Source organism: Melospiza georgiana, chromosome 14, assembly GCF_028018845.1.
Source record: "Melospiza georgiana isolate bMelGeo1 chromosome 14, bMelGeo1.pri, whole genome shotgun sequence".
NCBI classification, from domain to species: domain Eukaryota; kingdom Metazoa; phylum Chordata; class Aves; order Passeriformes; family Passerellidae; genus Melospiza; species Melospiza georgiana.
This window is the reverse complement of record NC_080443.1, coordinates 3,659,941-3,683,472: the sequence shown is the minus strand read 5'-3', so window position 1 is coordinate 3,683,472 and position 23,532 is coordinate 3,659,941. Positions and strand designations below refer to the sequence as shown.

The 23,532-nt window shown below is 51.1% G+C and overlaps 1 protein-coding gene across 1 annotated transcript; it reads left to right on the top strand.

The window, feature by feature from the left end:
• Nucleotides 1-259: 259 nt before the first annotated feature.
• Nucleotides 260-20,901, top strand: LOC131089623 (hydrocephalus-inducing protein homolog). Its single transcript, XM_058034451.1, has 21 exons — nucleotides 260-337; nucleotides 3,327-3,452; nucleotides 3,705-3,824; nucleotides 3,959-4,093; nucleotides 4,283-4,482; nucleotides 6,284-6,408; nucleotides 6,978-7,179; nucleotides 7,590-7,773; nucleotides 8,085-8,184; nucleotides 8,675-8,793; nucleotides 9,832-10,055; nucleotides 10,787-10,854; nucleotides 11,576-11,811; nucleotides 12,550-12,650; nucleotides 14,425-14,560; nucleotides 15,007-15,171; nucleotides 16,586-16,738; nucleotides 18,505-18,743; nucleotides 19,082-19,337; nucleotides 20,327-20,470; nucleotides 20,638-20,901. The coding sequence occupies exons 1-21, from the start codon at nucleotides 260-262 to the stop codon at nucleotides 20,899-20,901; spliced, it is 3,375 nt and encodes a 1,124-aa protein (XP_057890434.1).
• The last annotated feature ends 2,631 nt before the right edge of the window (nucleotides 20,902-23,532 follow it).

The following is a 23,532-nucleotide window of genomic DNA, read 5'->3' as shown; positions in this document are numbered from 1 at the left end:
ATAGCATCCTAGTGCTATACAAAGAGCAGGGTATAGGCCTGCCAAAGGTGCCTTTATCACCACATTTTAAACTTTCATAAATACAGAAGGACTCTGCAGGAGGCACTAAAGCCAAGTCAGCAGCCAAAGTGCCAATGCCCTGCGCCCGGCAGCGCGGCCCGGCCCGGCCCCAGGCTCGGTGCCGCGGTTGCCCGGTAACCGCGCCCGGGCCCTCAGCGTCTGTGACGGCGCCGCGGCCTCAGCGCCCGCAGCCGCCCCGATGCTCATTCGCACCCGGCGCGCTCACCGGCGGCACTCGGCCACTGCCAGCGGAGCTGTTCGCACAACAGTGCTGTCTGTGAGCGACAACTCGCAAAACACTGCTCTGCGAGGGACGCCTAAACTCGCAGAACAGTGGTTTCTGCCAGAGAGTCCTGAATTTCGTTTGAAGGTAAAGATTGACTCAAGTTGTACTTTCTGGTTTTGTCACATCTGTGCTCTGAAAGAGAATGCCAAAGGGAAATACAGGATGGGATAATGCCAGTCTTCAGTTCGGTGGCATGTACAGCTGAGGGGATGAACAATACATGGTCTGCTGATGGTGCTTTTTTCTCACTGAGGAAATGCAACATTTCCTAAATATACTAGTCTATACATTTTTTCCTATAGTATGTATTTAAACTACTTATAGGTGAATGAGTTCTGTTCAAGTTTCAGTGGGTTGTTATGATCTGGTTATTAATATTATTAAGGAGATGCCCCTGGATTAAGGTGCAAACCGAGACCATGTGTCAAAGTCAATAGTTTGGATTTTATGGAACAGCAAATGTGAGGAAGAGAGAGGGAGAAAGAAATAGAAAAAGAAGAGGGGGAGGGAAGGGGCTGGGAAGGAGGGAATAGAGTGATAGAGACAGATTTAGTAGAAAATATCACCATTCCATGGATCCCATCCCATCACATTCAGTCCTTTTCTGGTCTCTGTGGTGAGGTCTCACAAAATGTGAGACTCCAATGGATTAATGCAGATTTGGGCAAGGTGGGACTGCCCAGGTACCTCCCTGGGGTGGGGCAAGTTTGGCTCTGTCTCTTACTACTCTCAAATAATATAAAATCTTTAGCACCAGTATGTCCTTTGAGTCTGCCATGAATTGAGTTGTGGATTTTCAGCTCTGCTGTGTTTCTCTGCATGCCATGCAGTCATCTGGTGCAAGGCCTCAGGAATGGCTCTGGGGGCACTTTGGAGGTCTTTGCTGGGTTATGACACCCCCTCGGCTGCCCCTCATGGGAATGTCCCCTGGATGTGGCCTTCTGGGGCTGGGGGGTTTTAGAGCTGAGCCAGTTTGTCTGAGGGAGGATGGGTGTCCTCTGCCCCTTACCAGAGGTTGTGTTTCACCCCCAAAATTTCCTCCTTCCCCCTCTGTTGATGGGAGATTTGTGTGCCAACCCGGCCTCAGCAGACGAGTCTGTGGCTATGACTTCCCCAGCCTGAAGGCAGACAGAGCTGATTTTCAGGACAGCTGCTGGATTTGACTTTAGTGGGGATATATTTTTCTCCCTCAGCCTTGTTCACTTCTCCCCAGACCTGAGCTAACAGGACAATAGTGTCACCTTTATCTTGTCTCAGGTTCCCTTAGGCAGCTTAACTCCCAGCGCCAAGTTCCAGTCAGGAGGCATTTTCAGGGAATGGTGGGCTTGAGGGTCTCAGCTTCTTTATATAGTTTTGTCACAATGGGCAAAAAGTCCTTTATAGCAATACTTAAGCCATTAACCATAACATTCCAGTCTCTCACAAGTCCTGTGAGGAGCAGCTGAGAGAGCAGGGGGTGTTTAGCCAAAAAAGAGGAGGTCTACTCATGCTGTTTTTAAGTAATATTTGAGCTACAGCTTTGTCTGTTCAAACTATTATTAATATTCAGCATTTTAGCTCCATGTTTCAGTACAATCCATCTTTGAATGGAATAAGGTACCCATATAGTTGCAATAAAGTCCAACTAGAGGCTTAACAACACTAGCTGCTTATGCCTAATGAGCACTTAGCTTCTTTCAAATCATATAAAATCTTTAGCACCAGCATATCCCTTGAGTCTGCCATGAATTGGGTTCTGGATTTTCAGAGTTCCATTGTTGTTCCTTCCAGTTCTGTTGAGGCCCTGTCGCTCCTCTGTGACATCATCTCTTCACAATGGCTTCTGGAGTGCCAAAGACACCAACACCTCGTATTTTGCTCAGGGAAAGACTGAAGGCTGATTCTGTGAGTAGCCCCTGGGGCTGTGTTAAGGCTGGCACTGCCCTGCTCTCCCTGCTCTCCCTGCCCTGCTGTCCAGCAGTGCTCTGAAGCTGCAGAGCCCCTCCCCAGCCCTTTGTGCCGTGCTCCTGTTGCTGGGGCTGTCCTGGTGCAGTAGGGTACACTGTGGGATGGGTCAGGGACAGCCCAGCGCCCTGCCTGGCTGTGCCAGCAGAGCCAAGGGAAACCAATGTACAGCTGAAGCCCTCAGCATGGGCTTCTTTCCTTCCCCTTTGCCACAGCCATTCCTTCTGTCAGGCTGGGCACTCACCTGTGCTGCTCTGACCATGCTGCCCTTGGGCACCCGGGCACGTGAGGGGGAAAGCTCAAACTCTGCCCAAAGCCTTGAGAGCCACGGCTGGTCCCAGCTGGAAGAGCTCCCAAGGCAGCTGTTCCCTCCCAGCTCCTGGGTGGGCACAGATGCAGCCCTGCAGGCAGCACTGGATGGAGCCAGGGCCACAAAGGTCCCTTGCTGTCTGCAGCTCACTTGGCTGAAGATGCCCCACTGCTGAGCCTCTGCCAAGGAGATCCCTCTGTTTTCTTCTGTCCAGGGCTCTGTCAGCCCACACAGAGAAAACCAATGCTAATTGACAGAGAGAGCTAAAACTTGGACACATTCCTGTGCACCTCACTCTTGGTACAGCTTTTCCTGCTTGCTTCCCTTGGACTCAGCCAGCAGTGCTATCTGCTGGCTGTGAGTTTTGAGTGTTGTGCAGGGATGGAGTTTGGGCAGTTCTGAGAGCTCCTCCCCACTCTCTGAAAGGTCACTGCCTCAATCCAGGGAAAAGTAAGAGGAAACAAATGCTCAAAGAGCAGAAATCCCCAACCATGTCCCATCAAATCACAGAGAGACTCATGGGACACAGCCATGTGGCTGGAGTATGTGTGTTCCACTCTGTGTTATTCATTTATTGGTGCTGAGTATTTCAGCAGCAAACTTCCAGGGCATCCAGAACTGTTCTAGTGGCTGTGATCATAAATCATTCATCAGTAGTAAGTGAACAAGAAAAGCCTCCATGAGCAAGGGCATTTCTGAGACTCTTGCTGGTTTTTTGCCTTCCAGCTGACTCCCTCTGCCTTCCAGAAGGAGATGTCTCTCAACACCAAGCAGAGGCTGGCCAGAGCTAAGAAGCTGAGTCTGCCTCCCATTGTCCAGCCTCAAGACAAGCCTGGGACCTCCCATCACAAGGTAGCCTTTCCCTGCCCTTGCTGTTTGATGCGATAATGGAGGAGGATGCCAAAAGAGCAGCTTGGCTTGAGCCTGCTCTGCCTGGTCCAGGAGCTTTTGGTCAGCCCAGGGCAGAGGTGGAGGAGCCACTGTTTGCCCAGCGTGGGCTGGGCTGATGTGCTCACCCAGAGTCTGCACTTCACTGGGGATCAGAGCAGAATCTTCCTCCCAGCAGCTGAACCTGTCTCTGCTCTCTCTGGCCTCTCCCTGCAGTTCTCAGCAGCTGCCCCAGAGCAGCGCTCGTTTCAGCCTTGCCCACCAGAGGTGGTGTTTCAGAACTACAGCCCCGGTGAGGTCTGTGAAGTGCCGCTGGTTCTGAGGAACAGGGACAAGGTGAGTGCTGGGACTGGAGGTTCAACGCTGTGCTGGAAGAGGAGAGCAGAGAAGGGTGGTTAAGGATGGCACCAGGGCATGTCCACCTGTGCCATCACAAGTGGCAAAACCATCATTCCATGTCTGTCCTGCAGGTTCCTCACTTGGTGAAGGTCACCTTGAAGAGCTCACCTTATTTCCAGCTGGTGGGCCCCAATGACGTGTGCCGCAAGGTGCCACCGGGCCTCTACACCACTGTCCGCATCCTCTTCACCCCTGGGCAGAGAAAGGTGAGTCTGGAGGGCCCAAGAGGTTGCTGTTTGCAGTGGAAAGTGGACCTGCAAGGCTGGACTCAGGGCATCTGGCCTGGCTTTTGAGGACCTGTTTGGTTTCAGAGGATCTAGAACTGGGAGATACTCTTTGACCATGCTAAAGATGAAGATAAAGGCTCTGTGCTGAGACAGTTTCTTTTGCCACAGGATTATTTCCACCAGCTCCTCTGCACCACTGAAAATGAAGAGTTCATTGTGCCAATTTGGGCCATCGGTGGCCGAGCCATCCTGGACTTCCCTGACCAGCTGGACTTCTCCACCTGTCCGGTCAAGTACACGACCCAGAAGACCCTGCTGGTTCACAATGTTGGAAACCGGCCTGCTCGTTACGAGCTGAGCACCCAGAGGTGAGGCAGCTCATCTGTCCTTGTACAAAGGATATCACCTTTGGGTGATGGCAGAGTTGGGAAAGAGCAGCAAAAGGAACCAGAGCATCAGAGCTGCTGCCCTGCAGCCCTGGCTGGAAGTGAGCAGGACGTGTGGCGTTTGCCGTTGCTTCTCATGGTTTAAGCAGGATGCAGCCTTTGATCTTTCTCTGTCTCAGATTTCCTGGAGGGTGCTGGAACATGTTGGTAGCTGGCTTGCACCCTCCTGAGCACAAGCAGCTTCTGAAATGCTTACTCACCACTGCCAGCCAAATAGACCCATTCTCTAGGAGGCCACAGGCACGTGGCTTTCCAGTGGTCCCCGCATCAGATGCCCAACATGAGAAGACAATCACTGTTTCTCCTGTTGGCTGAACTGGAGAGGGTAATGCATTTTTGACACCGTACCTGCAAGGAAACCAGTTCAGTTGGCTGGTGGTGTGTTGAGGGTTATGAGATCCCAGAGGTCTTGGTGTAGGAGCTGAGGTCAGGAATGCAGCACAGACCTGCTGTCTAACCACAGGCAGCTGAGTGGCCTTGATGTTTTTTTCTCTGGCAAAACAGAGGTCAAAAGGCAAATTGACTTTTCTGCTGTGAAACATGAGGGTCCAAGAGGAGCTTCCACCAAAGCCTGCCAGAGCTATTGGCAGCTCCAATCCAGGCTCCTCAGATGCTGCTCAAACAGGCTGCTGCTTTGGACTGTGCAAACATGTAGGCAGGAACTTGTAAATCCATGCACGGTTTTTCTCTGGGATTTCCAGATCTTGTTTTGTCACCACCAAAATAAATCCCCAATAAAGTCTGGTATCCTTTTACAATGTGCTTGCCAGCAGTTCTGTTGAGTGCTACAGAGCATGTTGGATCCTGCTTGATAGGGATTTAAAGAGTTTCTGAACTTCAGGAATTAAATCTTGAAGTAGATGAAATAGAGCCTAGATGTAGTGACAGAGGGAAAGATGGAGCTTGTGAGCTGCTGACTCTGGACAGAATTTTTCAGCACAGAGATGGAGCTGCTGTAACTAAACAGACTGAATTTATTAGAATAGTTAATGCTGCTTGACGTCAGAATTAACTGACCATCACTTAAAAGTAATAGATGTTAAGATTAGATGATATTTGAGTTTCTTCCTGCAATAAGTGTTAGTGGACACATGAGGCAATTCAATTAGCCCTATTTTTTTTGTCTCCCTTGGTGTGGGAGGCAACTTTTAATGAGATCAATACTCCCAAAATCAAATCATTTAATAATGGCATTTAGACACCAGTGGACAAAAGATCGTTTGGCTGTAGCAGATAACTGTACCATGGGACTTGAAACAGATTGCAGCCTCCTTGCACACAGCATCTACCAAAAGTGCAGGTGAATGGTGCTTTGAGAGACTTGGTCACAAAATTGCCAGCTTTGCTCACTGGTCAGCTCTGTTTCAAAATTACGTTAGGAGTACTTGGTCCTTGGTATCCATGGCCATAACTTTTGCCCAGCTCTGTCAGTAAGGGGAGCTGATATCTGATGAGAGTAAGCAAGATGCAAATGACCCTTGAGCCTCATTGCAGAGAGCTGGATACAGAGTATGGCGGAGATGAGGTCATTTCATCCCACAGGATCTTGTGAGGGCTGGATCTCCTCACACTAGAGTCAGTGGCTGTTTCTGACCCTGTCTGTTCTGTCTTCTGCTGACTGTGGTTGGTTTGCTCTTTGCTTGCACAAGTGAGCAGAACTGGACTGCAAGAGGGTTAACATCCCCAAATCTCCACCAAGAGTCCTACTGTCTCTGTGTTGCAGCCCTTTCTCTGTCACTCCGGCCATGGGAACTCTGGATGTTGGTGACGCTGTGGAGGTGGCAGTGGAATTTCGGCCACTGAAGACTGGTGACCATTGCAGGTCCCTTGTTGTGCACTACGACACAGGTGAGTGCTGGGCAGTGCTCAGGGCACTCTGTGCATCCCTCAGAGCAGAGCCTGTTCTAAGCAGAAAGGCTGGTGTGGCCGTGGGTTTCAAGAGGGAGATGATGATACTTTTCATGGGGTTCATGTTCTAGTCATCTAGTTTGTAGTCATGCAGTTTGTCATCTTGATCCTCGTAGAGCTCCATGTAAATGCCATTTCTAGAGAGCATGTCTGGTATTTGTTGTTTGCATCTCGCCTGGGAAATGCTCACCTGCAACAGGAATGGTGAGCTTGAAGTCTGAGCCCAGATGAATCCCAGGAGCTGGCTGGGAATAATGAAGCTTTGAAAGCTCTGGAAATGAGGGAGCTTGGTAGGGGTCTGTTCTAGAGGGTGAAATGCTGGCAGGTTGTCAGGACGGCGTCATGCTGTGCACATGCAGCTCTCAGCTTGTGATCCATGGACTGATCCATGAAACTGCTCGTTCAGCTAAAAGCTGTGACACTTTCTTCTGCTGCCTGTGGTGTGCTCTGTTCCTTGTGCTTCCATCAGCCAGTGAGGTGAGCAAAGACTCCCCTGTGCTTTGTTCCAGGTGAAGACACCCACACAAGCCTTCATGCCAGAGCTGTGGATGCCCACATCAGGCTGGACAGGAATACTGTGACCCTGCAGAAGACGTACATCACCATGTCAAACAGCGCAACTGTGCTCATCCACAACCGCAGCGACATCACAGCCCGCTTCCAGTGGAAGGCTGTGGATACTGAGGAACAGGAGGATCAGCTGAGGCAGAGGTGGGTTTGAAAGATCCATTTCAGAGACATTCCTTGCCCAAGGGTAAAACTAACATATGGCTTCAAGAGGTACTGGTGCTTTTGAATGGCTTTGGGTAAGTAAACCAGCCCATCTCTCCTGCCTCCCCCAAGCAGTTGTGTGCCAGGAAAAGCTGCCTGAGATGGCTGATGGATTCTCCCTCAGCTGTGGCAGAGGCTTTGAGCCAGAAGGCTCTGTTGAGGGCTGCTGCCTTTGGAAAACTCTCCTGAGCTTGCAAGTGTGGAGTGAACAAGTGACCCTCTGATCCATTTGGGACCCCATGGCTCAGGGTCAGCCCTTTGCTGTGGAGCTGCTCCTGCCCTTCCACTTCTCTCTGCAAAGACGTGGCTTATTAAACAACCTGCTGGGTTTGTCTTTCCTATGCCTGCAGGCAGTATCACAGGATATACCAGCAGCAAAGGCACAAGTTGTATAGTTTTCTGAAGGAGCGTGAAGTGGACATCACTTGCCGAGAACGCCTTGCTCTTCTCAACCACACCTTCCAGAGTGAGGTAGCAAAGATCAGAGGAGATCCCATGCTGTTAGACGATGACATTTTCTCCCTTGTGCCAAAGGTAAATGATGGCTGAGAACCTCCCTTCCTGCTTCTCTCCTTCCTCTTCCTCCTCATCCCTGACTAAGGTCACTTGACTGATCCCTGCCTCAGCTGGCTTTGTGTGCCAGGAGAGAAGTCATCGGGATTCTGGTGAGGTCAGAGAGCTGGTTGCAAAAAGCATTTCTGCCCTGTGGGCTCCTGGCAGGCAGCAGGAGCCTGACTAAAGCTTGCTTGTCACTGACGCTCTAGATAACAGCTTACAGGACTGTGGTTGAAAACAAGAATTGTGGTGTCTGAAGATAAAGGTTTTGCTGTGTCCTTCTGCTTTAGGAGGGTGAGATCATGCCGAAGTGCTCGGCTGAAATCAGCGTGTTCTTCACGCCCCAGGCAGCCCAGGTCTATGAGCGAACAGTTTTCTGTGACATCTCAGGTACGGCTCCTTCCCCTGCCCCTCTCTGCAGTGAAGGCAGCTGCAAACACTCCCCCAGGTCACTGGGCTCCTGTGCCATGGCTGGGGAGGGTCTGTGCTCAGCAGGGCCCTGCTGGCACATGCCCACTGTCCCTGCAGCTTCCAGGACATCTCCTCTATTTTGATTTTTTCCCTCTCAGCTGTTCTGAATGCTGCCTGTATTTAGACTGCTCCTCCTCCCTTGGGGAAAACACTCTGAGGTGCACTCAGAAGGAGAAAGAACAAAATTTCTGGCATTTCCTAAAGTTCCACACTCAGCACAGGGGTAGAAGAAAGGATGGTGTCTATGGATGTACTGCATCTCCTGAGGGAAGGGAAGGGTCCCTATCTGCTCCTGGGACATCAGGAGCTGGTCCCATGCAGCACAGAGTCAGGGACTAGCACTAAGGCAGCCTGGAAAACGCAGGAGAGCAGAAGGAATTCCTGTACTGAAATAGAAATCTCTCCCCAGGCCGTGAGAACAGGCTGCCCCTGCTCCTCATGGGGGAAGGCCTCGGGCCCCAGGTCCATTTCCACTTTGAGGAACTGAACATCGGGGAGGTTTTTGTCAGAGTAACCCACAGATATGAGGTAAGCAGCAGGATTGGGGTGGGTCCTGCTGGCTCCTAGGGTAGCAGTGAGCTTTGTGGACCTGTGGAATTCCTGGCAACTTGGGTAGTTGTGATGCTGGTCAATTTTGGGGGGATTTCTTGGAATCTGGATCTTTTGGATGGCGTCAGAAAGGTGTGTCTGTTGTTCGTGAGATCCCAGGCCCTGCTTTTGGGCAGCCTTCTTTGGAGATCAGCTGGGAGGCTTCCTGCAAAACCACTTGACACATGAAACCAACACTGGGTCAGAAAGCTGCATGTTCAGAGGCTTTTGTTCCAGTCCCAGACACAAATCACCTTTGTGCTCAGGCTGTCCAAAAGCAGCTGGAACAAACTGGCTGCATTTGAGTTCAAGTCCATTGCAAACAGTTTTCAGCCATGTCCCTCCTGCATATTCGTGGGAGTCAGAGGAAAACCATCCACCCTCCTGGCTCAGCGCTGGTCAAAGCCCTTGGCAGTGCTTTCCCTTGCTGACCAGCCCCTCACCACACCTCAGCCATGATGTACCTCTGGCTCTAGAAAGAGCAAAGTGTTTCTGGGAAGGAGGCAAAGGAACTTCCTACATCTTTGCTTCTGGTTTCTCCCACTCCTGCTGTAAACAGGTTGGGCTGCATTGGAAGCTGAACGTGCCCTGCCCATGGTGGGGTTGGACACGTTTGAAATCTCTGTGGTGATGTCACTGGTAATGCTGTGATGCCCAGTGCTGCTCTAAGGGCCAGGTGTGAATGAACTGGGTGATGCTGAGCAGCCCCTCTGTGCTGCAGGTCAAACTGGACTGTCTCTGCCAGTGGGAAAACCCCAGAGTGCCTCTGGTTATATGAAGTTATCACTGCTTTGCATGAAAACCCCAAAGCTACACAAAGCTGTATTTCAATGTTGTATTTTTGGCTTTTGCCATGCAGCAGCACAAGGCATCTTCTGTCTTTTACTGGTGTTAATAGTTTAATTTGAAAGTGACTCAGACTTCTGTAGGAAAGGAACATTCCTCATGTATTTCCACTTTGCTTTTCTGCTGCTGCAGGCATACCTGATCAACAAGGGGCCTATTGAGGCTCCCTTCAAACTCATCCCTCCAACCACAGCCATGGGCTCCTGCTTCACCTTCGTGCCCCAGGAGGGCATCGTGGCACCAGAGAAGCTCCAGGCCATCCGGGTCTCCTTCTGTCCCACCATCCGGGGGGAGTTTGAGGAACAATTCTATTTCCATGTGGCTGAATCCCCTAAGCCTGTGATCTTCACTGTCAGGTGAGGAGGGCTTTGGGAGCTTGTTGGGCACATCTGTAGCTGTCTCTGGGTAATCATCTTCCATCTGCCTCATTTTGTGGTGGAGCAGAGAAAAAAGGTGTTGCCTGAGGTGGCTCTGGCATCCCTTTAGTGTGGGGGTGCCTGCTGCCCTGTGTGGGTACCCAGGAGCTGCAATGACTCCTCCCTGCAGGGATGTCTCCTGCTTAGGCTGTTGCAGGCAGTGGGATGGATCAGCTTTGGGCAGCAGCTGCTCTGGGATGTCCCACCTGAACACCCAGCAAGGCCCCCAGGGCTTTGAGATGGGCCAGCCTGGGTGATTCTGCAGCAGCAGCAGTGTTTGTAAAAACTCCTGTGAATAATCCCTGCCAGATGGGCAGCAGCAGCCTCAGCTCCCCTCTCCCAGCCATGCTGTGGGGACAAGCTGTGCTCCCAGCTCCTGTGCACAGAGGGCTCTGGTGCCTCCTTTGCACAGCCAGCAAAGGGCTGATGTGGGAGTCAGGAACTGTGCAGCAGCAACTGTGCCAAGGACTGGGGCATCTGTCAGCTGCTGAGCACTTTGCTTTGGCTGCCTCCTGCCCCCATGGGTGCTGTGCTGAGCACAGGGTGCTGGGGTGATTTGAAACCCAGGGTGGCTCTGACAGCAGCATTTATCCACCCTTTCCCTAAGGACACCCAAACCCTTTGTGATTCCCTTTAACAGAGGCACTGCCTCCCTGCCTTTGTCCCTACAGGGGCTCTGTGATGGGACCCACTTTCCATTTTGATGTGCCTGCCCTGCACTTCGGTGACATCGCCTTTGGTGAGTGTGCCCTGGGCTGGCACCACAGTGTCAGAGCTTGCTGTGGTGCTGAAATGGAGCCCTTGAACATAAGAGCATTCATCACTCGTGTTCCTCCACCACAGCCTCTTCAGGGTGTTCATTCAGGGCTGCTGGTGCCTCAGGTACCCTTTTGCCATCATGAGATCAAACAGGACCAAAGGAATAAAAAGTCAGCATCACTGTTTGGCCACTTCTTGTTTCCCTTTTAGTAAGTGGCACAATAAAGAAAGGCACCGGGCAGGAATATGGTTCTGTAATAGCAGAGTCATCCTGCTTAATCTGATTTCATTCCTAAGGTTTCTTCAGCTGGGAGCAGCTCTTTAATCTTTGTTTCTTTAAACTGTGCTGCTGAATGTTGTCTGCATGTGTTACCTCAGTGGCATTTGAGAGCGTGACATCCTTTTTGTGCCTCTCCTGCCTCCCTGCTGCAGTCACTGTTGATGGGCATGGAGAAGCCCTGGGCTGTGCCTGCAGTTGGTTTTTCCTCCCCATCTGGGTTTAAATGACTCTTGGTAAGCAGGCTGGGAGATGTCTGCTCCACACATAGCTGGCCAGCCAAGCCGTAGATCCACTGCAATGAGCTGTAGTTCAGATAACAAAGAAGTAAAATCCAAGCACAGTTTTATCCTACCAGCAGGATATTCACACCAGCAATCACGAGGTATTGATGCCTAAATGGGGATTTGTGTCATTTTCTTAGGTTTTCCTCACACCTTGAAGTGTTGCCTGTTTAACACCTCCCTGACGCCCATGGGCTTCTCCCTCTACATTCCTGGGGATGGTTTGGGAGTGCCCAGTGTTAGCAGCACTACTCAGATAGGCAAACCCAGCAGCCAGTTGTGGAGGAAGGAAGTTCGTGTTCTGAGGAGATTACAGGAATTTACCATAAACCCCCACAGCGGGACCGTCCGTGCCCTGGGATCCCAGGATATCAAGGTATGGGAAGAGTCCAGCTGCTGGGGCTGAGGCTTCACTGCAGTGTGGGAGGGCTTTAGCTCTGGTGCCAGCTTGGAGCATCCTGGGAGTGAGAGATCTGCACTGCTGGGAGGCCTCTGCTAGCTGGGTTACCTGGGATGTTCCTCAGGAGCACTGTTTTGTTTCCAAAATCATACGCTGAGATCAATACCATATGGTCAAGTCCTGAAGCCATTCTTGTGTTTTTGAGAACAATTTCTTTGATTGCAAGTGGGCAGAGGAAGGATGAAAACAGAAAGTTGCTGTTAAAGAGAGAGATATCATTGTGGAAAGCAGTTTTCTTCTCTTCCTGGTCTTGTTTCTCATCTCCTGGGCAGCAGATGAGTTGTATTCACTGCAGGAATCCTCAGTGGGGACAGAAAATACTCTGCAGCCACAAACTGCCCAGCATGTGCTGGGCCACACTCTGCCCTCAGCTTCCTGCTGTAAGGCTGGACTTGTTCCATTGGAGACAACAGACTTCTTCTGCATTTATGTCATTGTAGTCAGGTGAAAAATTAGTCTCTTTAGCAAATCTCATATTCCCAGAGGGCTTTTTTTACTCTCAAAGACTGTTGCTCTACTTATGGACCAGCAGAAGAATTAAAGCAAATCCTCCCTTTGTCTACCATGGAACAGGAGTTGGAGGACAGCACACATGGGTAATGAGAATTTTGGGAGTTAGGAAATACTTGCTGCACTTCATTTCTTTTCTGCCAGGTCACCCTGTGTCCCAACACTGTTGGGGACTACAATCTGGAGCTGGTGCTGGACGTGGAAGATGTTGGCAGGAAGGTGTTTGCACTGCCCCTCACAGCCAGGTACCAACACCTTCCTGCACCTGCTTGTCTTTGCTCGGGCATCCAGCACCAGCACACTGCCTGGCTGCAGCTCCAAAGGAGAAGTGCTGCTTCATGAGCTGGATCTGCCCATCTAGACATGAGAACAGTGCCAGGAAAGCAGCCCTTAGTGAGATACCCCCCTGCTCACAGCCAGCCATGGCCCTAGCCCTTTTTCTAAAGGGAGTAGGAATAACATGAATTGTTGGCCTGGGCTTTGGTGCTTGAGCTGGAACAAATTTCCAAAGGCTTGCCTGCCCTTCTTCCTGCAAGTGGTGAACTTATGCTGCTTGTGACCACCCTGCAGCAGTGGTTTGGAACACAGTGAGCAGCCTGCTGAGAGCTGGGGTCTGGGTCCCTTCAGCAGTGCATGTGCAGTGGGGAAGAGGCTCCAGGCAGGAGTGGGGAGAGCAAAAGGTCTTACAAAGAGGACTGTAGTCCTTGATGTGGAAGGTTGTGGGAACTCAGCATATCACTCCTGATGTCCAGAGTTGCCGAGATAACCCTTGGGGGGCTTGGAAATCCTGGAATGTTGCCAGAAGTGCTTGGTGGTTGGATTTTGACCCTGCAGGGGATGTGCCACCTCTGTGAGGACAAGAGAATCACTTGGGGATAAGTGGTGTAAGAATTAATTATTCACAGGGTGGAAATACAGGTTTTAGGATTTTGGTGCAGGGAGGTTGTAGGAGACAAGATGGAGGAATCGGGGCGTGTCTTGCCCTTCTTCTTTCTTCTTCTTGTCGTCCATCTTCTGTGGTGATGTTGGCACTTTGGGATTGGTTCATGTTGAATGTGCACTTGTTAGTATGGGTAAAAAGGTATTGGAAAGTAAAGGTAAATATATTGTACGTAGTTTTTAGTATAAAAATAGACGACCGCCCAGTGGGAGGTCATTGTGCCCTTGGCTGCCTTGCTGGTCAGACCTCTGTCGGGCTGGAAGAAAATTTTGTAGATAAGAAATAATGAACAACACTAAAGACCGAAAAATATGAAGAGTGCACTCATCCTTTGGAGCGCGGGCTGTCCCAAGGCATAGGATGCTATGTGTGACCGGGCAGAGACAAAAGGCCGGACCGGTCAGAAGGTCAGCTCAGCTTTCGCTGCTTCCCTCTGGCTCTGTTGAGTCATGTTCTCAGAGCTGAGACCAAAAGTCATTCTTGCTGCAGCAGAATTCCATCCTGCTGTGCTGCTGTGGGTGTCAGTTTAGTGCCAAGAGGGATGCAGTTCCCTGGCGCTGTTCCCTCTCCCAGTCAGAGCCATCCAGTCAGTGCCTGGGCTGCCATTTTGTAAAGCAAGCACAAATGGGGACAGTCAGTGTAGAGACCCATGGGGAAAGGAATTGAGGCAGCTCTAGGAACTGGAAGAAGTTGATCACCTGCACTGTGGGCCTTGTGCCCTCCACCGATGGAAGAGATGATTCAGTTTTCAGGCAGGACAACAGTGCTGGAGGAGAAAAGGGAGTCATTTTCACTGATACACTGGAGTCTTGTGTTCCTTGAGCCTTGGTGGGCACTGGTCCTCACTGGAAAGGCTCCCCCAGAGCTCAGGGACCACTGGCACTGTTACAGGATTCCTTGCAAGTGTCCTTGGGCAGAGAAGGGGCAACACTGCTGAGACAGCTCTGGACTACTGTAGGACTGCTCTACTACTCTACTCTGTTAGATTTGCAGATATCCTCCATTGCATGCTCTTGGAGGACAAAAGTTCTCCATGCTCCCAGTGTCTCTCATTCCCCTGGGGTCATTTCTTCGCCCAGGTGCATCGTTCCTACTCTGCGAGTGCTCAACCCTGTCGTGGAACTGGGGCACTGCTGCTTGAAGGTGCTCTATGATGAGAAGGTGACCCTGGTGAATGACAGTGACTTCCCTGGCTGCTACTGTCTTCTCCCTCAGGTTTGGCCTTGCATCCATCTCCTCCCCTCAGATTTCACTGGGGGGGTTATTAGGGGAATAAAAGGGTTTGGATAAGACCTTGCTGGTTTCTATTCAAAGCTAAAGGTTTTCTGAGAACACGAACCTAAATACAAACTTTAGGAAGCAGTTTAACATCTTGAGGAAGATGTTTAGAGTCTAGTCCTTGACTTGTTTTCACGTGGCAGAGCTTCGAGGGCAATGAAAATCCGATGCAAGGAAGCTGTCAGCACCCAAGTGGGTGTCTCTGATGCAGCAACTTTTGGACCCCTGGGGATGCTGAGCACCTACACCTTGCATCTTGGTTTTTGCTTTCTTGCTTTCTCCTGAGAATTTTTACAAGCGTGTGGGAGTTGCTCTTGTGGTAGAGGTTAAGGAGTTTAAAGTTTCCTCCGTTCTGAAGATGCCTTTGATTCTGTCCCTGCCAGGAGCACAAGGAGGAGGCTGCTGCGTGGTACTCCAGCCTTGCACCCTCGGGGATTATCGAGGCTCACAGCTCGGTGCAGATCCCAATTACAGTCCAGGCCCAGTTGCTGGGACAGTGCAGCATCACTGCCAAGCTGGCCGTGTTTGGGAGACCAGGATCCCCACTGGTGAGAGCAAGGGGACTTGTGTGCCTTGAGCAACTCCTCCCAGTGGGGTGTAAACTGCACAGGGATTCTTCCAGGAGCTTGTGATTTATGGCTGGTGTGGACAAGGACAGAAGGGACTGGTGGCACAAGCACCAGCTCACGCCTAGGAAAGAGGAAGAGTGGAAGCCTCACAGGTGGCAATCTGAGTGCCCGACCCAGCATAGAGTTACAAATCTGGGAGATGGGATAACAAGCCCAGGCTGAAACCCAAACCAGTCCCTGGGTCTCATACTCTGCCATGTTATCAGATGAACACAAGTGCTGCTTCATTACAGCTGTTCAGCATCACATCCCTGAATCCTGCTAAAGCAAGCACTGTTTGCTAAAGGAATGTTTTGTGCAGAGCTGGACTGAGGCTTCTCTGAAAGCCAGGTCCCTCAGGTCTGAGAAATACCCAGCATATCTCCTCAAGAAAAGCCCAACCAAAACAAAATGAATGTCCGCACAACTTGCATCTGGAGCACAGGCTTTGCTTGTTTTTTCCACCAAGTTTGGAAATGGATAAGGCAAGCAATTCCTGAACTAAAGCCTCCTAAAAGAGGACTCTGAAGATTCTGAAGAAGATTCCAAGGATTGTAAAGAAGATTCTAAAAGAGCTCCTAAAAGAGGCACATATCATAACAGCAAGTGGCTACAAAATACAGGCCCAGTCTGCCAGGCGTGGATGCTCTTCATCCCTCCATAGTCTGCTTTGTGCCATGAGCACCCCACAAAGGCAGCAGTGCTGCAGCATGTGGACATAGTTTAGCAAAGAATTCCATGTTCCTTGTCCCATCATCTGTGCTAGCTCTGCAAGAACAATCCTTTTGAGTTTCAGACTATTAAGTCAGTTGAGACTTTTTTTTAAGGAAAAAATACTGCTTGAATGATGCAACTACTAATTGATGCCCCTTACTCATATATATGAAGATTACACATCAGCACAAACTGAAGGCAGCTAACTTGCCTCATCTCCACTCTGAAGAGCCTGCCTTGCTTCTGGCTCGTGCTCTTTTCACCAGTGCAGCTTTTTGAATTGTAAAGAGTCTTCAAGGATGGCTGTGCAGCAGCAAAGGTTGGGAAGGTGCTTTGGGCCAAGGTGGAGCATTTGAATGAAGCAGGCAGGAGGTAAAGGAAAGAGCCATGTGGAAGAGGTGTGAAGAAGCAAGCATGGCAAACAGCAGTGCTTTGTCCTCTGATGATGGGAGATTGTGGCTTTCAGGTGGGATCACTGCAGACCCCACACTTGCTCCAGGCCTTCTGTTTCAGTCTGCACCACTGACAACTTCCAAGGGCCATCATTGTCCCCAGTCTAGGAATGCTCTTGGAGCTGGCTGTGTTTTTAAAACTGCCTTTGTTGCATCTTTTGACCTTTCCTACCTTCTTCCTGGAACAGGAAATCCGTTTAGAGTGCGTTGGCCAGGGCCCCGTTGTCTATGTCCATCCCAGGGAGATAAACTTCGGCTCTGTCCCAGTCCTAGAGGATTGTTCCAGAACTCTCCACCTCGCCAATCAGTGTAAGATTCCTGCAGCCTTCCAGGTGGAGATGGTAAGTGTCTGTGGGGCTGTTTTCCAGGGACAGGTGCTGGTTACCAGCAGCCCTTGACTTGTTTTTGTATGCAACGTTTCTGTACTGTTCTGTGTGAGTGGAAGCAAGATATTCCATCCAAGGGCAAGCAAGAGGAGCCAGGATCTCAGGCACGCCTCTGTGAAATAGTTTGCCGAGAGATTGGAGCAGAAATGAGTCTGGATCATGTTTGCAAGTTCTCTCTTTATTTTATGGAAGATACTTAGCTGTGCAAGTCCTGTTTTTGGAGCTCTGAGATCAAGAGAAGCCTGTGGCCCTTTGCTCCTAAGAGGGCATGGATTTCCGCATTTACTCCCCATTCCATCTGCATTTGTTTGTGCCAGACTTGTGTTAATGGCAGAAAGCAGGGTGTGAGATCTGCCCTCAAACTGCTCATGGGGAGGCAAGTTTCACAACTCCTGTGGGTCAAACCAGTGGTGCTGTTGCAAATAAATGCACCTGTGAGGGCTGTGCACCCCCAGAGCCTGTGGTCTCTGCAGCATTGCAGAATGGCTCTGGAGATCACCTGCAGAGGAAGGTTGTTTCATTCCTGGAGGTTACAGAGGGGGACAAGCCACAGGGCTGGAGCTACAGCTTGAAAAAAGCTTTGAAAAGAGATTTGATCTTCTGTATATTGGGTGGGTTCAACTTCTGGAGCTGGTTAAAGCCAACCCTGATCCAGTGGACTTGTTTGTATTTGTGGATAAATCATCAGGTGCTGTGTGAGAGTTCAGGCTCAGCCTCCTGGGCCAAGGAGGAGGGGCGTGAATTTTCCTCTTGCTGCTTTTCCAGCTGTTTGGGGAATAAATGCTATCCCAAAGTGGAGGACTGGCAGGGCAGTTTTTCCTGACTCCACAATGGAGTTCTGCTTTCAGCCTCTGCAGGGAGCAGTGCACCTTGGCTGGGTGCTCATGGTGTGTAAAGGTTGGCTTTCACATGCTCCTGCCAGGGCCAGACCTGCAGAGCTGTGTCTGTACAGCTGTGCTGGTGCAAGGCCTTTCCCCCTCCTTTGGGCACCTTCCAGCTGCCTTGCTCAGTCCATGAAGTCCATGAGAAAGCAGATGACAAGAGTTTTTGGGAAGAGTGGGCCATGCCCACAGAGCACATGTTGTCCAGTTTTCTTTCTGCTTCCTGCTTTCCTGCTCTGCTCTAAGCATTTAGAGGTGACTTCTCCAAAGCAGAGGGCCCTGGGGCACCTCTCTACAGCTGATGATTGGTGGGGAGTGAGGGCTTCAGTCCTTCAGGGGGTGTTGAGAAGCACTGATGGCCCCTTGGGAAAGGAGATTTGGGATTTTGCTCAGCTGGCTTTGCAGAGTTATCCTTCAGGCTCTCAGCAGTGTCCTCCAGCTGTGTGGCTGCTGGGCTGGGATTTGAGCAGTCCTGCCTTCCTCCAGCCATGAGCCTTTGTGCACACCCAGCTCCGCTGCCAGGAAGCCAGCAGGGAGTAAACAGCTTCCCTTGGCAAGGGCTCCAAAGAGAGCCAGCAGGGGGAATTACCTTCTCCTGAGGAGGAGCTTCCCTTGGGTTGAGCAAAACAGGGCTAATGACCCGAGTCTGTTAAAGGAAGGTAAAATACAGGTTGTATAAGCTCTTGGGGAGTTGCTGTGCTGGACACCATAGCTTACATTTAGGGAAATTAAACGTTTATGGTTTTTATACTCATCTCTTTAGCCTTCCCGTTTTCTGCACCTCACAGCAGAGCACGGTCCATGGCTTCCATCTAACTTTGTGTTTGGCTTTTCCTACAGGCTGTGGAACGTTCCTGCTGGAGGATTGAGCCCAGTAAAGGAGTGGTCCCCCCCAGTTCTGAGGTGTCCGTGGCTATTGTAGCTAACCTGAATGACACAGTGAAATTCCAGGAGAAGCTGAAGGTGTTCATTGAGAACAACCCTGTGACCATCATCCCTCTCCAGGCTGTGGGCATTGGCACCACAGTTGTCACAGACAAACCTCTCGTTCCAAAGCTCGACTTGAAGTCCTGCTTCAGGTAGGAGACTCTAGAAACTTCCACATCTCCTGTGTGTTCAGCAAGGAACAATATTTCCATAGCCCTTCAGGCTAGATCTTCAGTACTCAAGGTCCCAGCTCTGTTTCCATGAAACCACAGGAATTCATTGAGAAATATATCAAATATCCTGGAAAGCCACAGAAATGGAAAAGCTGGAAGACCTAGCAGGGCTGAAGCTTTGAGCCTGGGCAGCCTTTTGGGCAGAGGTTTTATTGCAGAGTGCGCTGTCAGGGAATGCCATCGGGGTGAAGCTGAAGCTGAGTGATGCCAGGGAAATAACAGCTCCCGTGACATTTTCCAACTCTCTTCTCTTGCAGCTTCAGTCGCTGCTTTTACCACTTCCAGCTGACGAACAGAGGCCGCCGCACGCAGCGGCTCTACTGGAGCACGGAAGGGTTCCGCACCTTCCGCCGCAGCGCGCGGGCCCCGGCCCCCGCGGGCCCCCCGGGCAAAGGGGCTCCCCCCATGCCCAGGCCTGGCAGCCCCGTGTTCAAGCTGTGCCCAGCGCAGGTGGACCTGAGGCCGGGCCAGACTGTGGACATGGTGCTGGAAGGCTGCTCCAGCACTGTCCAGGTGAGGCCCTGCCCAGGGCTGAGCCTTCCCCATCAGATCCCCTCCACTGCAGCTTCTTCTGCAGCCCCTTGACACTGGCCTGGCACAAGGAGCAAGTGACTTCAAGAAACTGCTTCAGGGCCAGTTGCTTTCCTTGCTGGCCACCATCAGTTGCTAAGGCTCTTTTGTGTTTCCCTAGCTACCATAAACCCAACTTGCTGATCCCAAAATACAGACTGAAGGAAGTACTGCTCCTTTGGGCAAACAGGCCTTACCTGTGTCATGTGCTGAGGCAGAAAGGAAGAGCAGAGAAAAGAAGTTGCACGTAGGCTAGAAGCCCAGGCAGGAAGCAAATTAAACTACTGTCAAGTGCTTTTTCTGAGGGAAAAACCCTTTACCCAGGCAGTAAAACAAATGCCCTGGGAATGGCAGGAGCGTCTGGGAGCAGCATTGCTTTTCCTCTGAAGACAACCGTGGGCACAGGGCTGCTCTAGCTATGAGTCCTGGAGGGGGCAAACACAGTGTGCCAGCTCTAATGATCAGTGCAATGTCCATCCAGGCAGGAAACTGTTCCCAGACATCATCAGAATTGACAGTTTGACTTTGGTCAACTTTTCTATCACTGCTTGCCCCAGTGTCTCAGCCACCCCTGGTGTCCCAGGGACAGCCAGGTTCTGCAGCACCCCTGGAGAGCAGCTCAGAGGGGGAGATTTTAGCAGGGTCTGGGAGTGTTCTCCTACCTGGACCTTTCTTTCCACGGGAAATGAAACTGCAGAGAAGATGCCAGCTAAGTCTGATATGCATTCCCTGGCTCCAGGAGCCCTGGGCACAGATATTTAGAATAAATAGGTGGCAGTACAGAAAGAAAAGAGAGCTATTGAGGAGAGCAGAGACTAATTACAGTCCCTAATAACAAGTGACAGGAATGGGGCCCATGGGTGGGTGGCAAGGCAGTGTGGGGTGTTGGGCCTGCCAGCACACACTGGGACACAAGGGAATCTTGTGTGCAGGAGGTGAAGGAGCGGCTGCTGTGCCACGCTGTGGTGGGGAAAGAGACAGCAAAGAAACAGATCCTGCAAACAGATGTCATCTGCAACTTCATCTGCCCTGCAGTGCAAATGTCCCCCAGAGCCATCGCTTTCCGTGTGGAAAAGGTAAAGTCACCAGATTGCATCCTGGCATTTAAAGGTGTAACTCTTAACTTGGCTGGAAGTAAATAGAAATATATGCACTTCTGGGGCTGAAAAGTGTGAAGTGCATTGGAAAGGGAAGGAGGTCTATGGCACTTGAGGTTGTTTTCCCTTGTCTCCTGTTTCTGTAGAAACCCAGTGATGTCCTGACACTGCAGTACCAGCCGCTGACATTAAAAAACACCAGCTCCCTGCCATTCAGCGTGGTGCTGGACGTGGAGCAGCCCTTCCTGGTCTGCAATGTGAAACGGAAGCCCCTCCCTGCAAATTGCAAGGTGAGCCTCTGTGGGCTTGTGCAGTGGGGTTTGAGGAGGAGGGATGTGGTGCTGCACTTCTGCTGGGAGCTCCTCAAGTTGAGAAGCTCATTCTGTAGTGTCAGCAGTGGATTGGCCTGAGCTGAATCAGCAGAGCTGCTGAAGGAATCAAAATCTTATCTGAATTGGTAACATCCATGCTGGCTCTAAAACACGAGGAGAGGGGAGCAGGAAAGCAGACTGAGGCAAGCCATGCAGTAAAGGTGTCTCCTGGAAAGCATGCCAGCTCTCCAGCAGCCACCCCCTTGGATTGGGGCTGAGCACAGCAACGGGAGCCTGAGGGATCCTGGGCTGGACTGTGGTGCCTGCAGTCAGACCCCTGCTGTAGAGAGATGAACCATGAACTGAGGAGCCCATGCTGGGCTCACTTGGAGCATTTCCTGTTTGCTGCTGTCAGGCCTTGGGACATCATCCCACAGGTGATTAATTACTGCTCATCTCCTTGCAGCCTGTGAGAGTGGGTGTAGGGAAGGAACTTCATCTCTGCATCTGCTTTAACCCAGCTTATAAGAACAGTCTGATCAGCTGGGTGGTAAAGAAGGTTCTCAGGGTGAGCTTCATGGAGCATCCTCATGTGGAGAAGATCCCTCTTCGGGGGGAAGTCTGCTTCCCAAATCTCCACCTCCCCACCAAGGCCGTGGACTTTGGCTGCATCATAAATGACACTGAACAAGAGTTGAAGATGGAGATGACCAACTGCAGCCCACTCCCTGTCAACTACCACTGGTCATTCCTGACAGACAGCCAGGTGAACACCATCAGGTATGAGCATCATCATCCCCGTGCTGCTGCGAGCATGGAGCTGCTCCAGCCTGGCTCTGAGTGGCTGTCACTGAGCTCAGCACACCAGCACCCAGCCAGGGGCTGCAGTGCAGTGAGCAGCTGCTCTTGCAGGCACCTCTCTCCCCCACTACAGGTCCACCATCACAGTTATGTTATTTTCCAGGTTCATCCCTTCACCACCTAAATTCAAGCCACGGTCATTAAAGAAGAGGAGAGTGTTTCCATGGAGATACTCCATGACTGAAAGTGTGGAGGAGCCGACCGAAACCCCAGAAACAACGCAGGATTCTGCCCAGGAAGATTCTGCCCAGGAAGATTCTGCCCTGGAGGATTCTGTCCTGGAGGATTCTGCCCTGGAGGATTCTGCCCTGGAGGATCCTGCTCAGGAAGGTCCTGCCCAGGAGGATGCTGCCCTGGAGGATCCTGCTCAGGAGGATCCTGCTCAAGAGGACTCTGACCAGGAGGATTCTGCTCAGGAGGACTCTGACCAGGAGCCAGAAGATGCAGAGCATTCCCTGGAATCAGAGGTGGATTTTCTTGTGCACCTACCACTTGCTTTGCCTCCTCAACTTGCCACCAAAAAGTCATACTCGTCCCAACCTCCCTTTTTGCTGCCCTTCCGTCCTGTGCCCTGAAAGTGGCAGTTGGACATGGGGTGTCTGGGGAGGCAGAAATAGGAAAGTTTTGCTCAGAGAAGCTCACTCAGATCCTACACACCTATGCTGACTTTGGGATTTTTTGGCATATTTTCTTTACAATGTAAAATGAGGTCTTTATCTGCATCATGATGAGAAGGCCTCCAGCTTCCCATGTCAGTCCATGAAGAGTCCTGATCTCCACGTAGCTCCTTCCCAACCCAGCTAGAGCACTCACATCTGTGCCTTCACCCAAAAGCTGGTATTGCAGTGACGGCTCCAGAGCAAGACTTTGCAAAGTCACTTATTATGGAGCAATAAAAAGTCACTTATTTTTATGCAGTTTAAAAAAAAAAAGATGTAAGGAAGCAGAGAGTTTCTCAAAAGCCCAGTGTTGGCATTAAGTTTATGGAGAAGGGTTGTACCTGCTCACACACAAATACCAGTTGTTTCTACACTGCACAGTTTTTCTGAATCAGGAGAAACAACAGTGTGGCTGAATGTTTTCAAATAGAAGCACAAAATCATCTTTATTTCCTGATTGTTGCCATGTATGCACAAGTAAACCAGGGAAATTCAGGTGGCCATCCTGGAATCCTGGAATGGCTTGGCTTGGAAGGGACTTTCAGAGATTATGTAGTTCCAACCCTCCCTGCCTGAGTGCTGGGGGCACCCAGTTCCCTCAGGCAGGTTTGATGTAGGAGGTGCAGATGGAGCCCAGGTCTGATCTGTGGCTGGGCTTGGACCCACACTCGACTGATGGCCTGGACATTGTCACCCTTGGTTTGTGCCCAGGCCCCTTTCCAGCTGCTCCTGGTGTGGGAGGTGCTGGAGCCTGCAGCAGCGTGATCTTGCTCAGAGCAGCCAGCTCACTGCAGCCCGTGGTGCTTTTTCCAGGGGCTGTCATCCACTCCTGGGGCGTCTCAGAGGCCGCTGAGGATGAGGGGACTGAGCTGGTTCTCAGAGATGGAGCACCCCAAGCTGGGAATGCAGGAGGTAAGTGGGAATTTGTCTCACGTCCATGTTTCCAGTGTGGGAGGTGGTTCTGTAGCCCCGGTGCCACTGGTGGCCCTCAGCACTGCTCACAGAGGGGCCTCACATCCCTCCCAGTCCATCACAAAGCTCTGCTGAAGCCAGTGCTCACTGGAGAGGCCATGTGGGATGTTTTGTAGGGCTGCCCCAGGATGCTCCCTGTGCAGCCCCTGTGGAGGGCATTGCTCCCATTTACCTCATCAGGTGGTTTTCAGCACATTTTTGTAGGAACTTGGGCTGTAGCAGCTTGAGAGAACAGCAC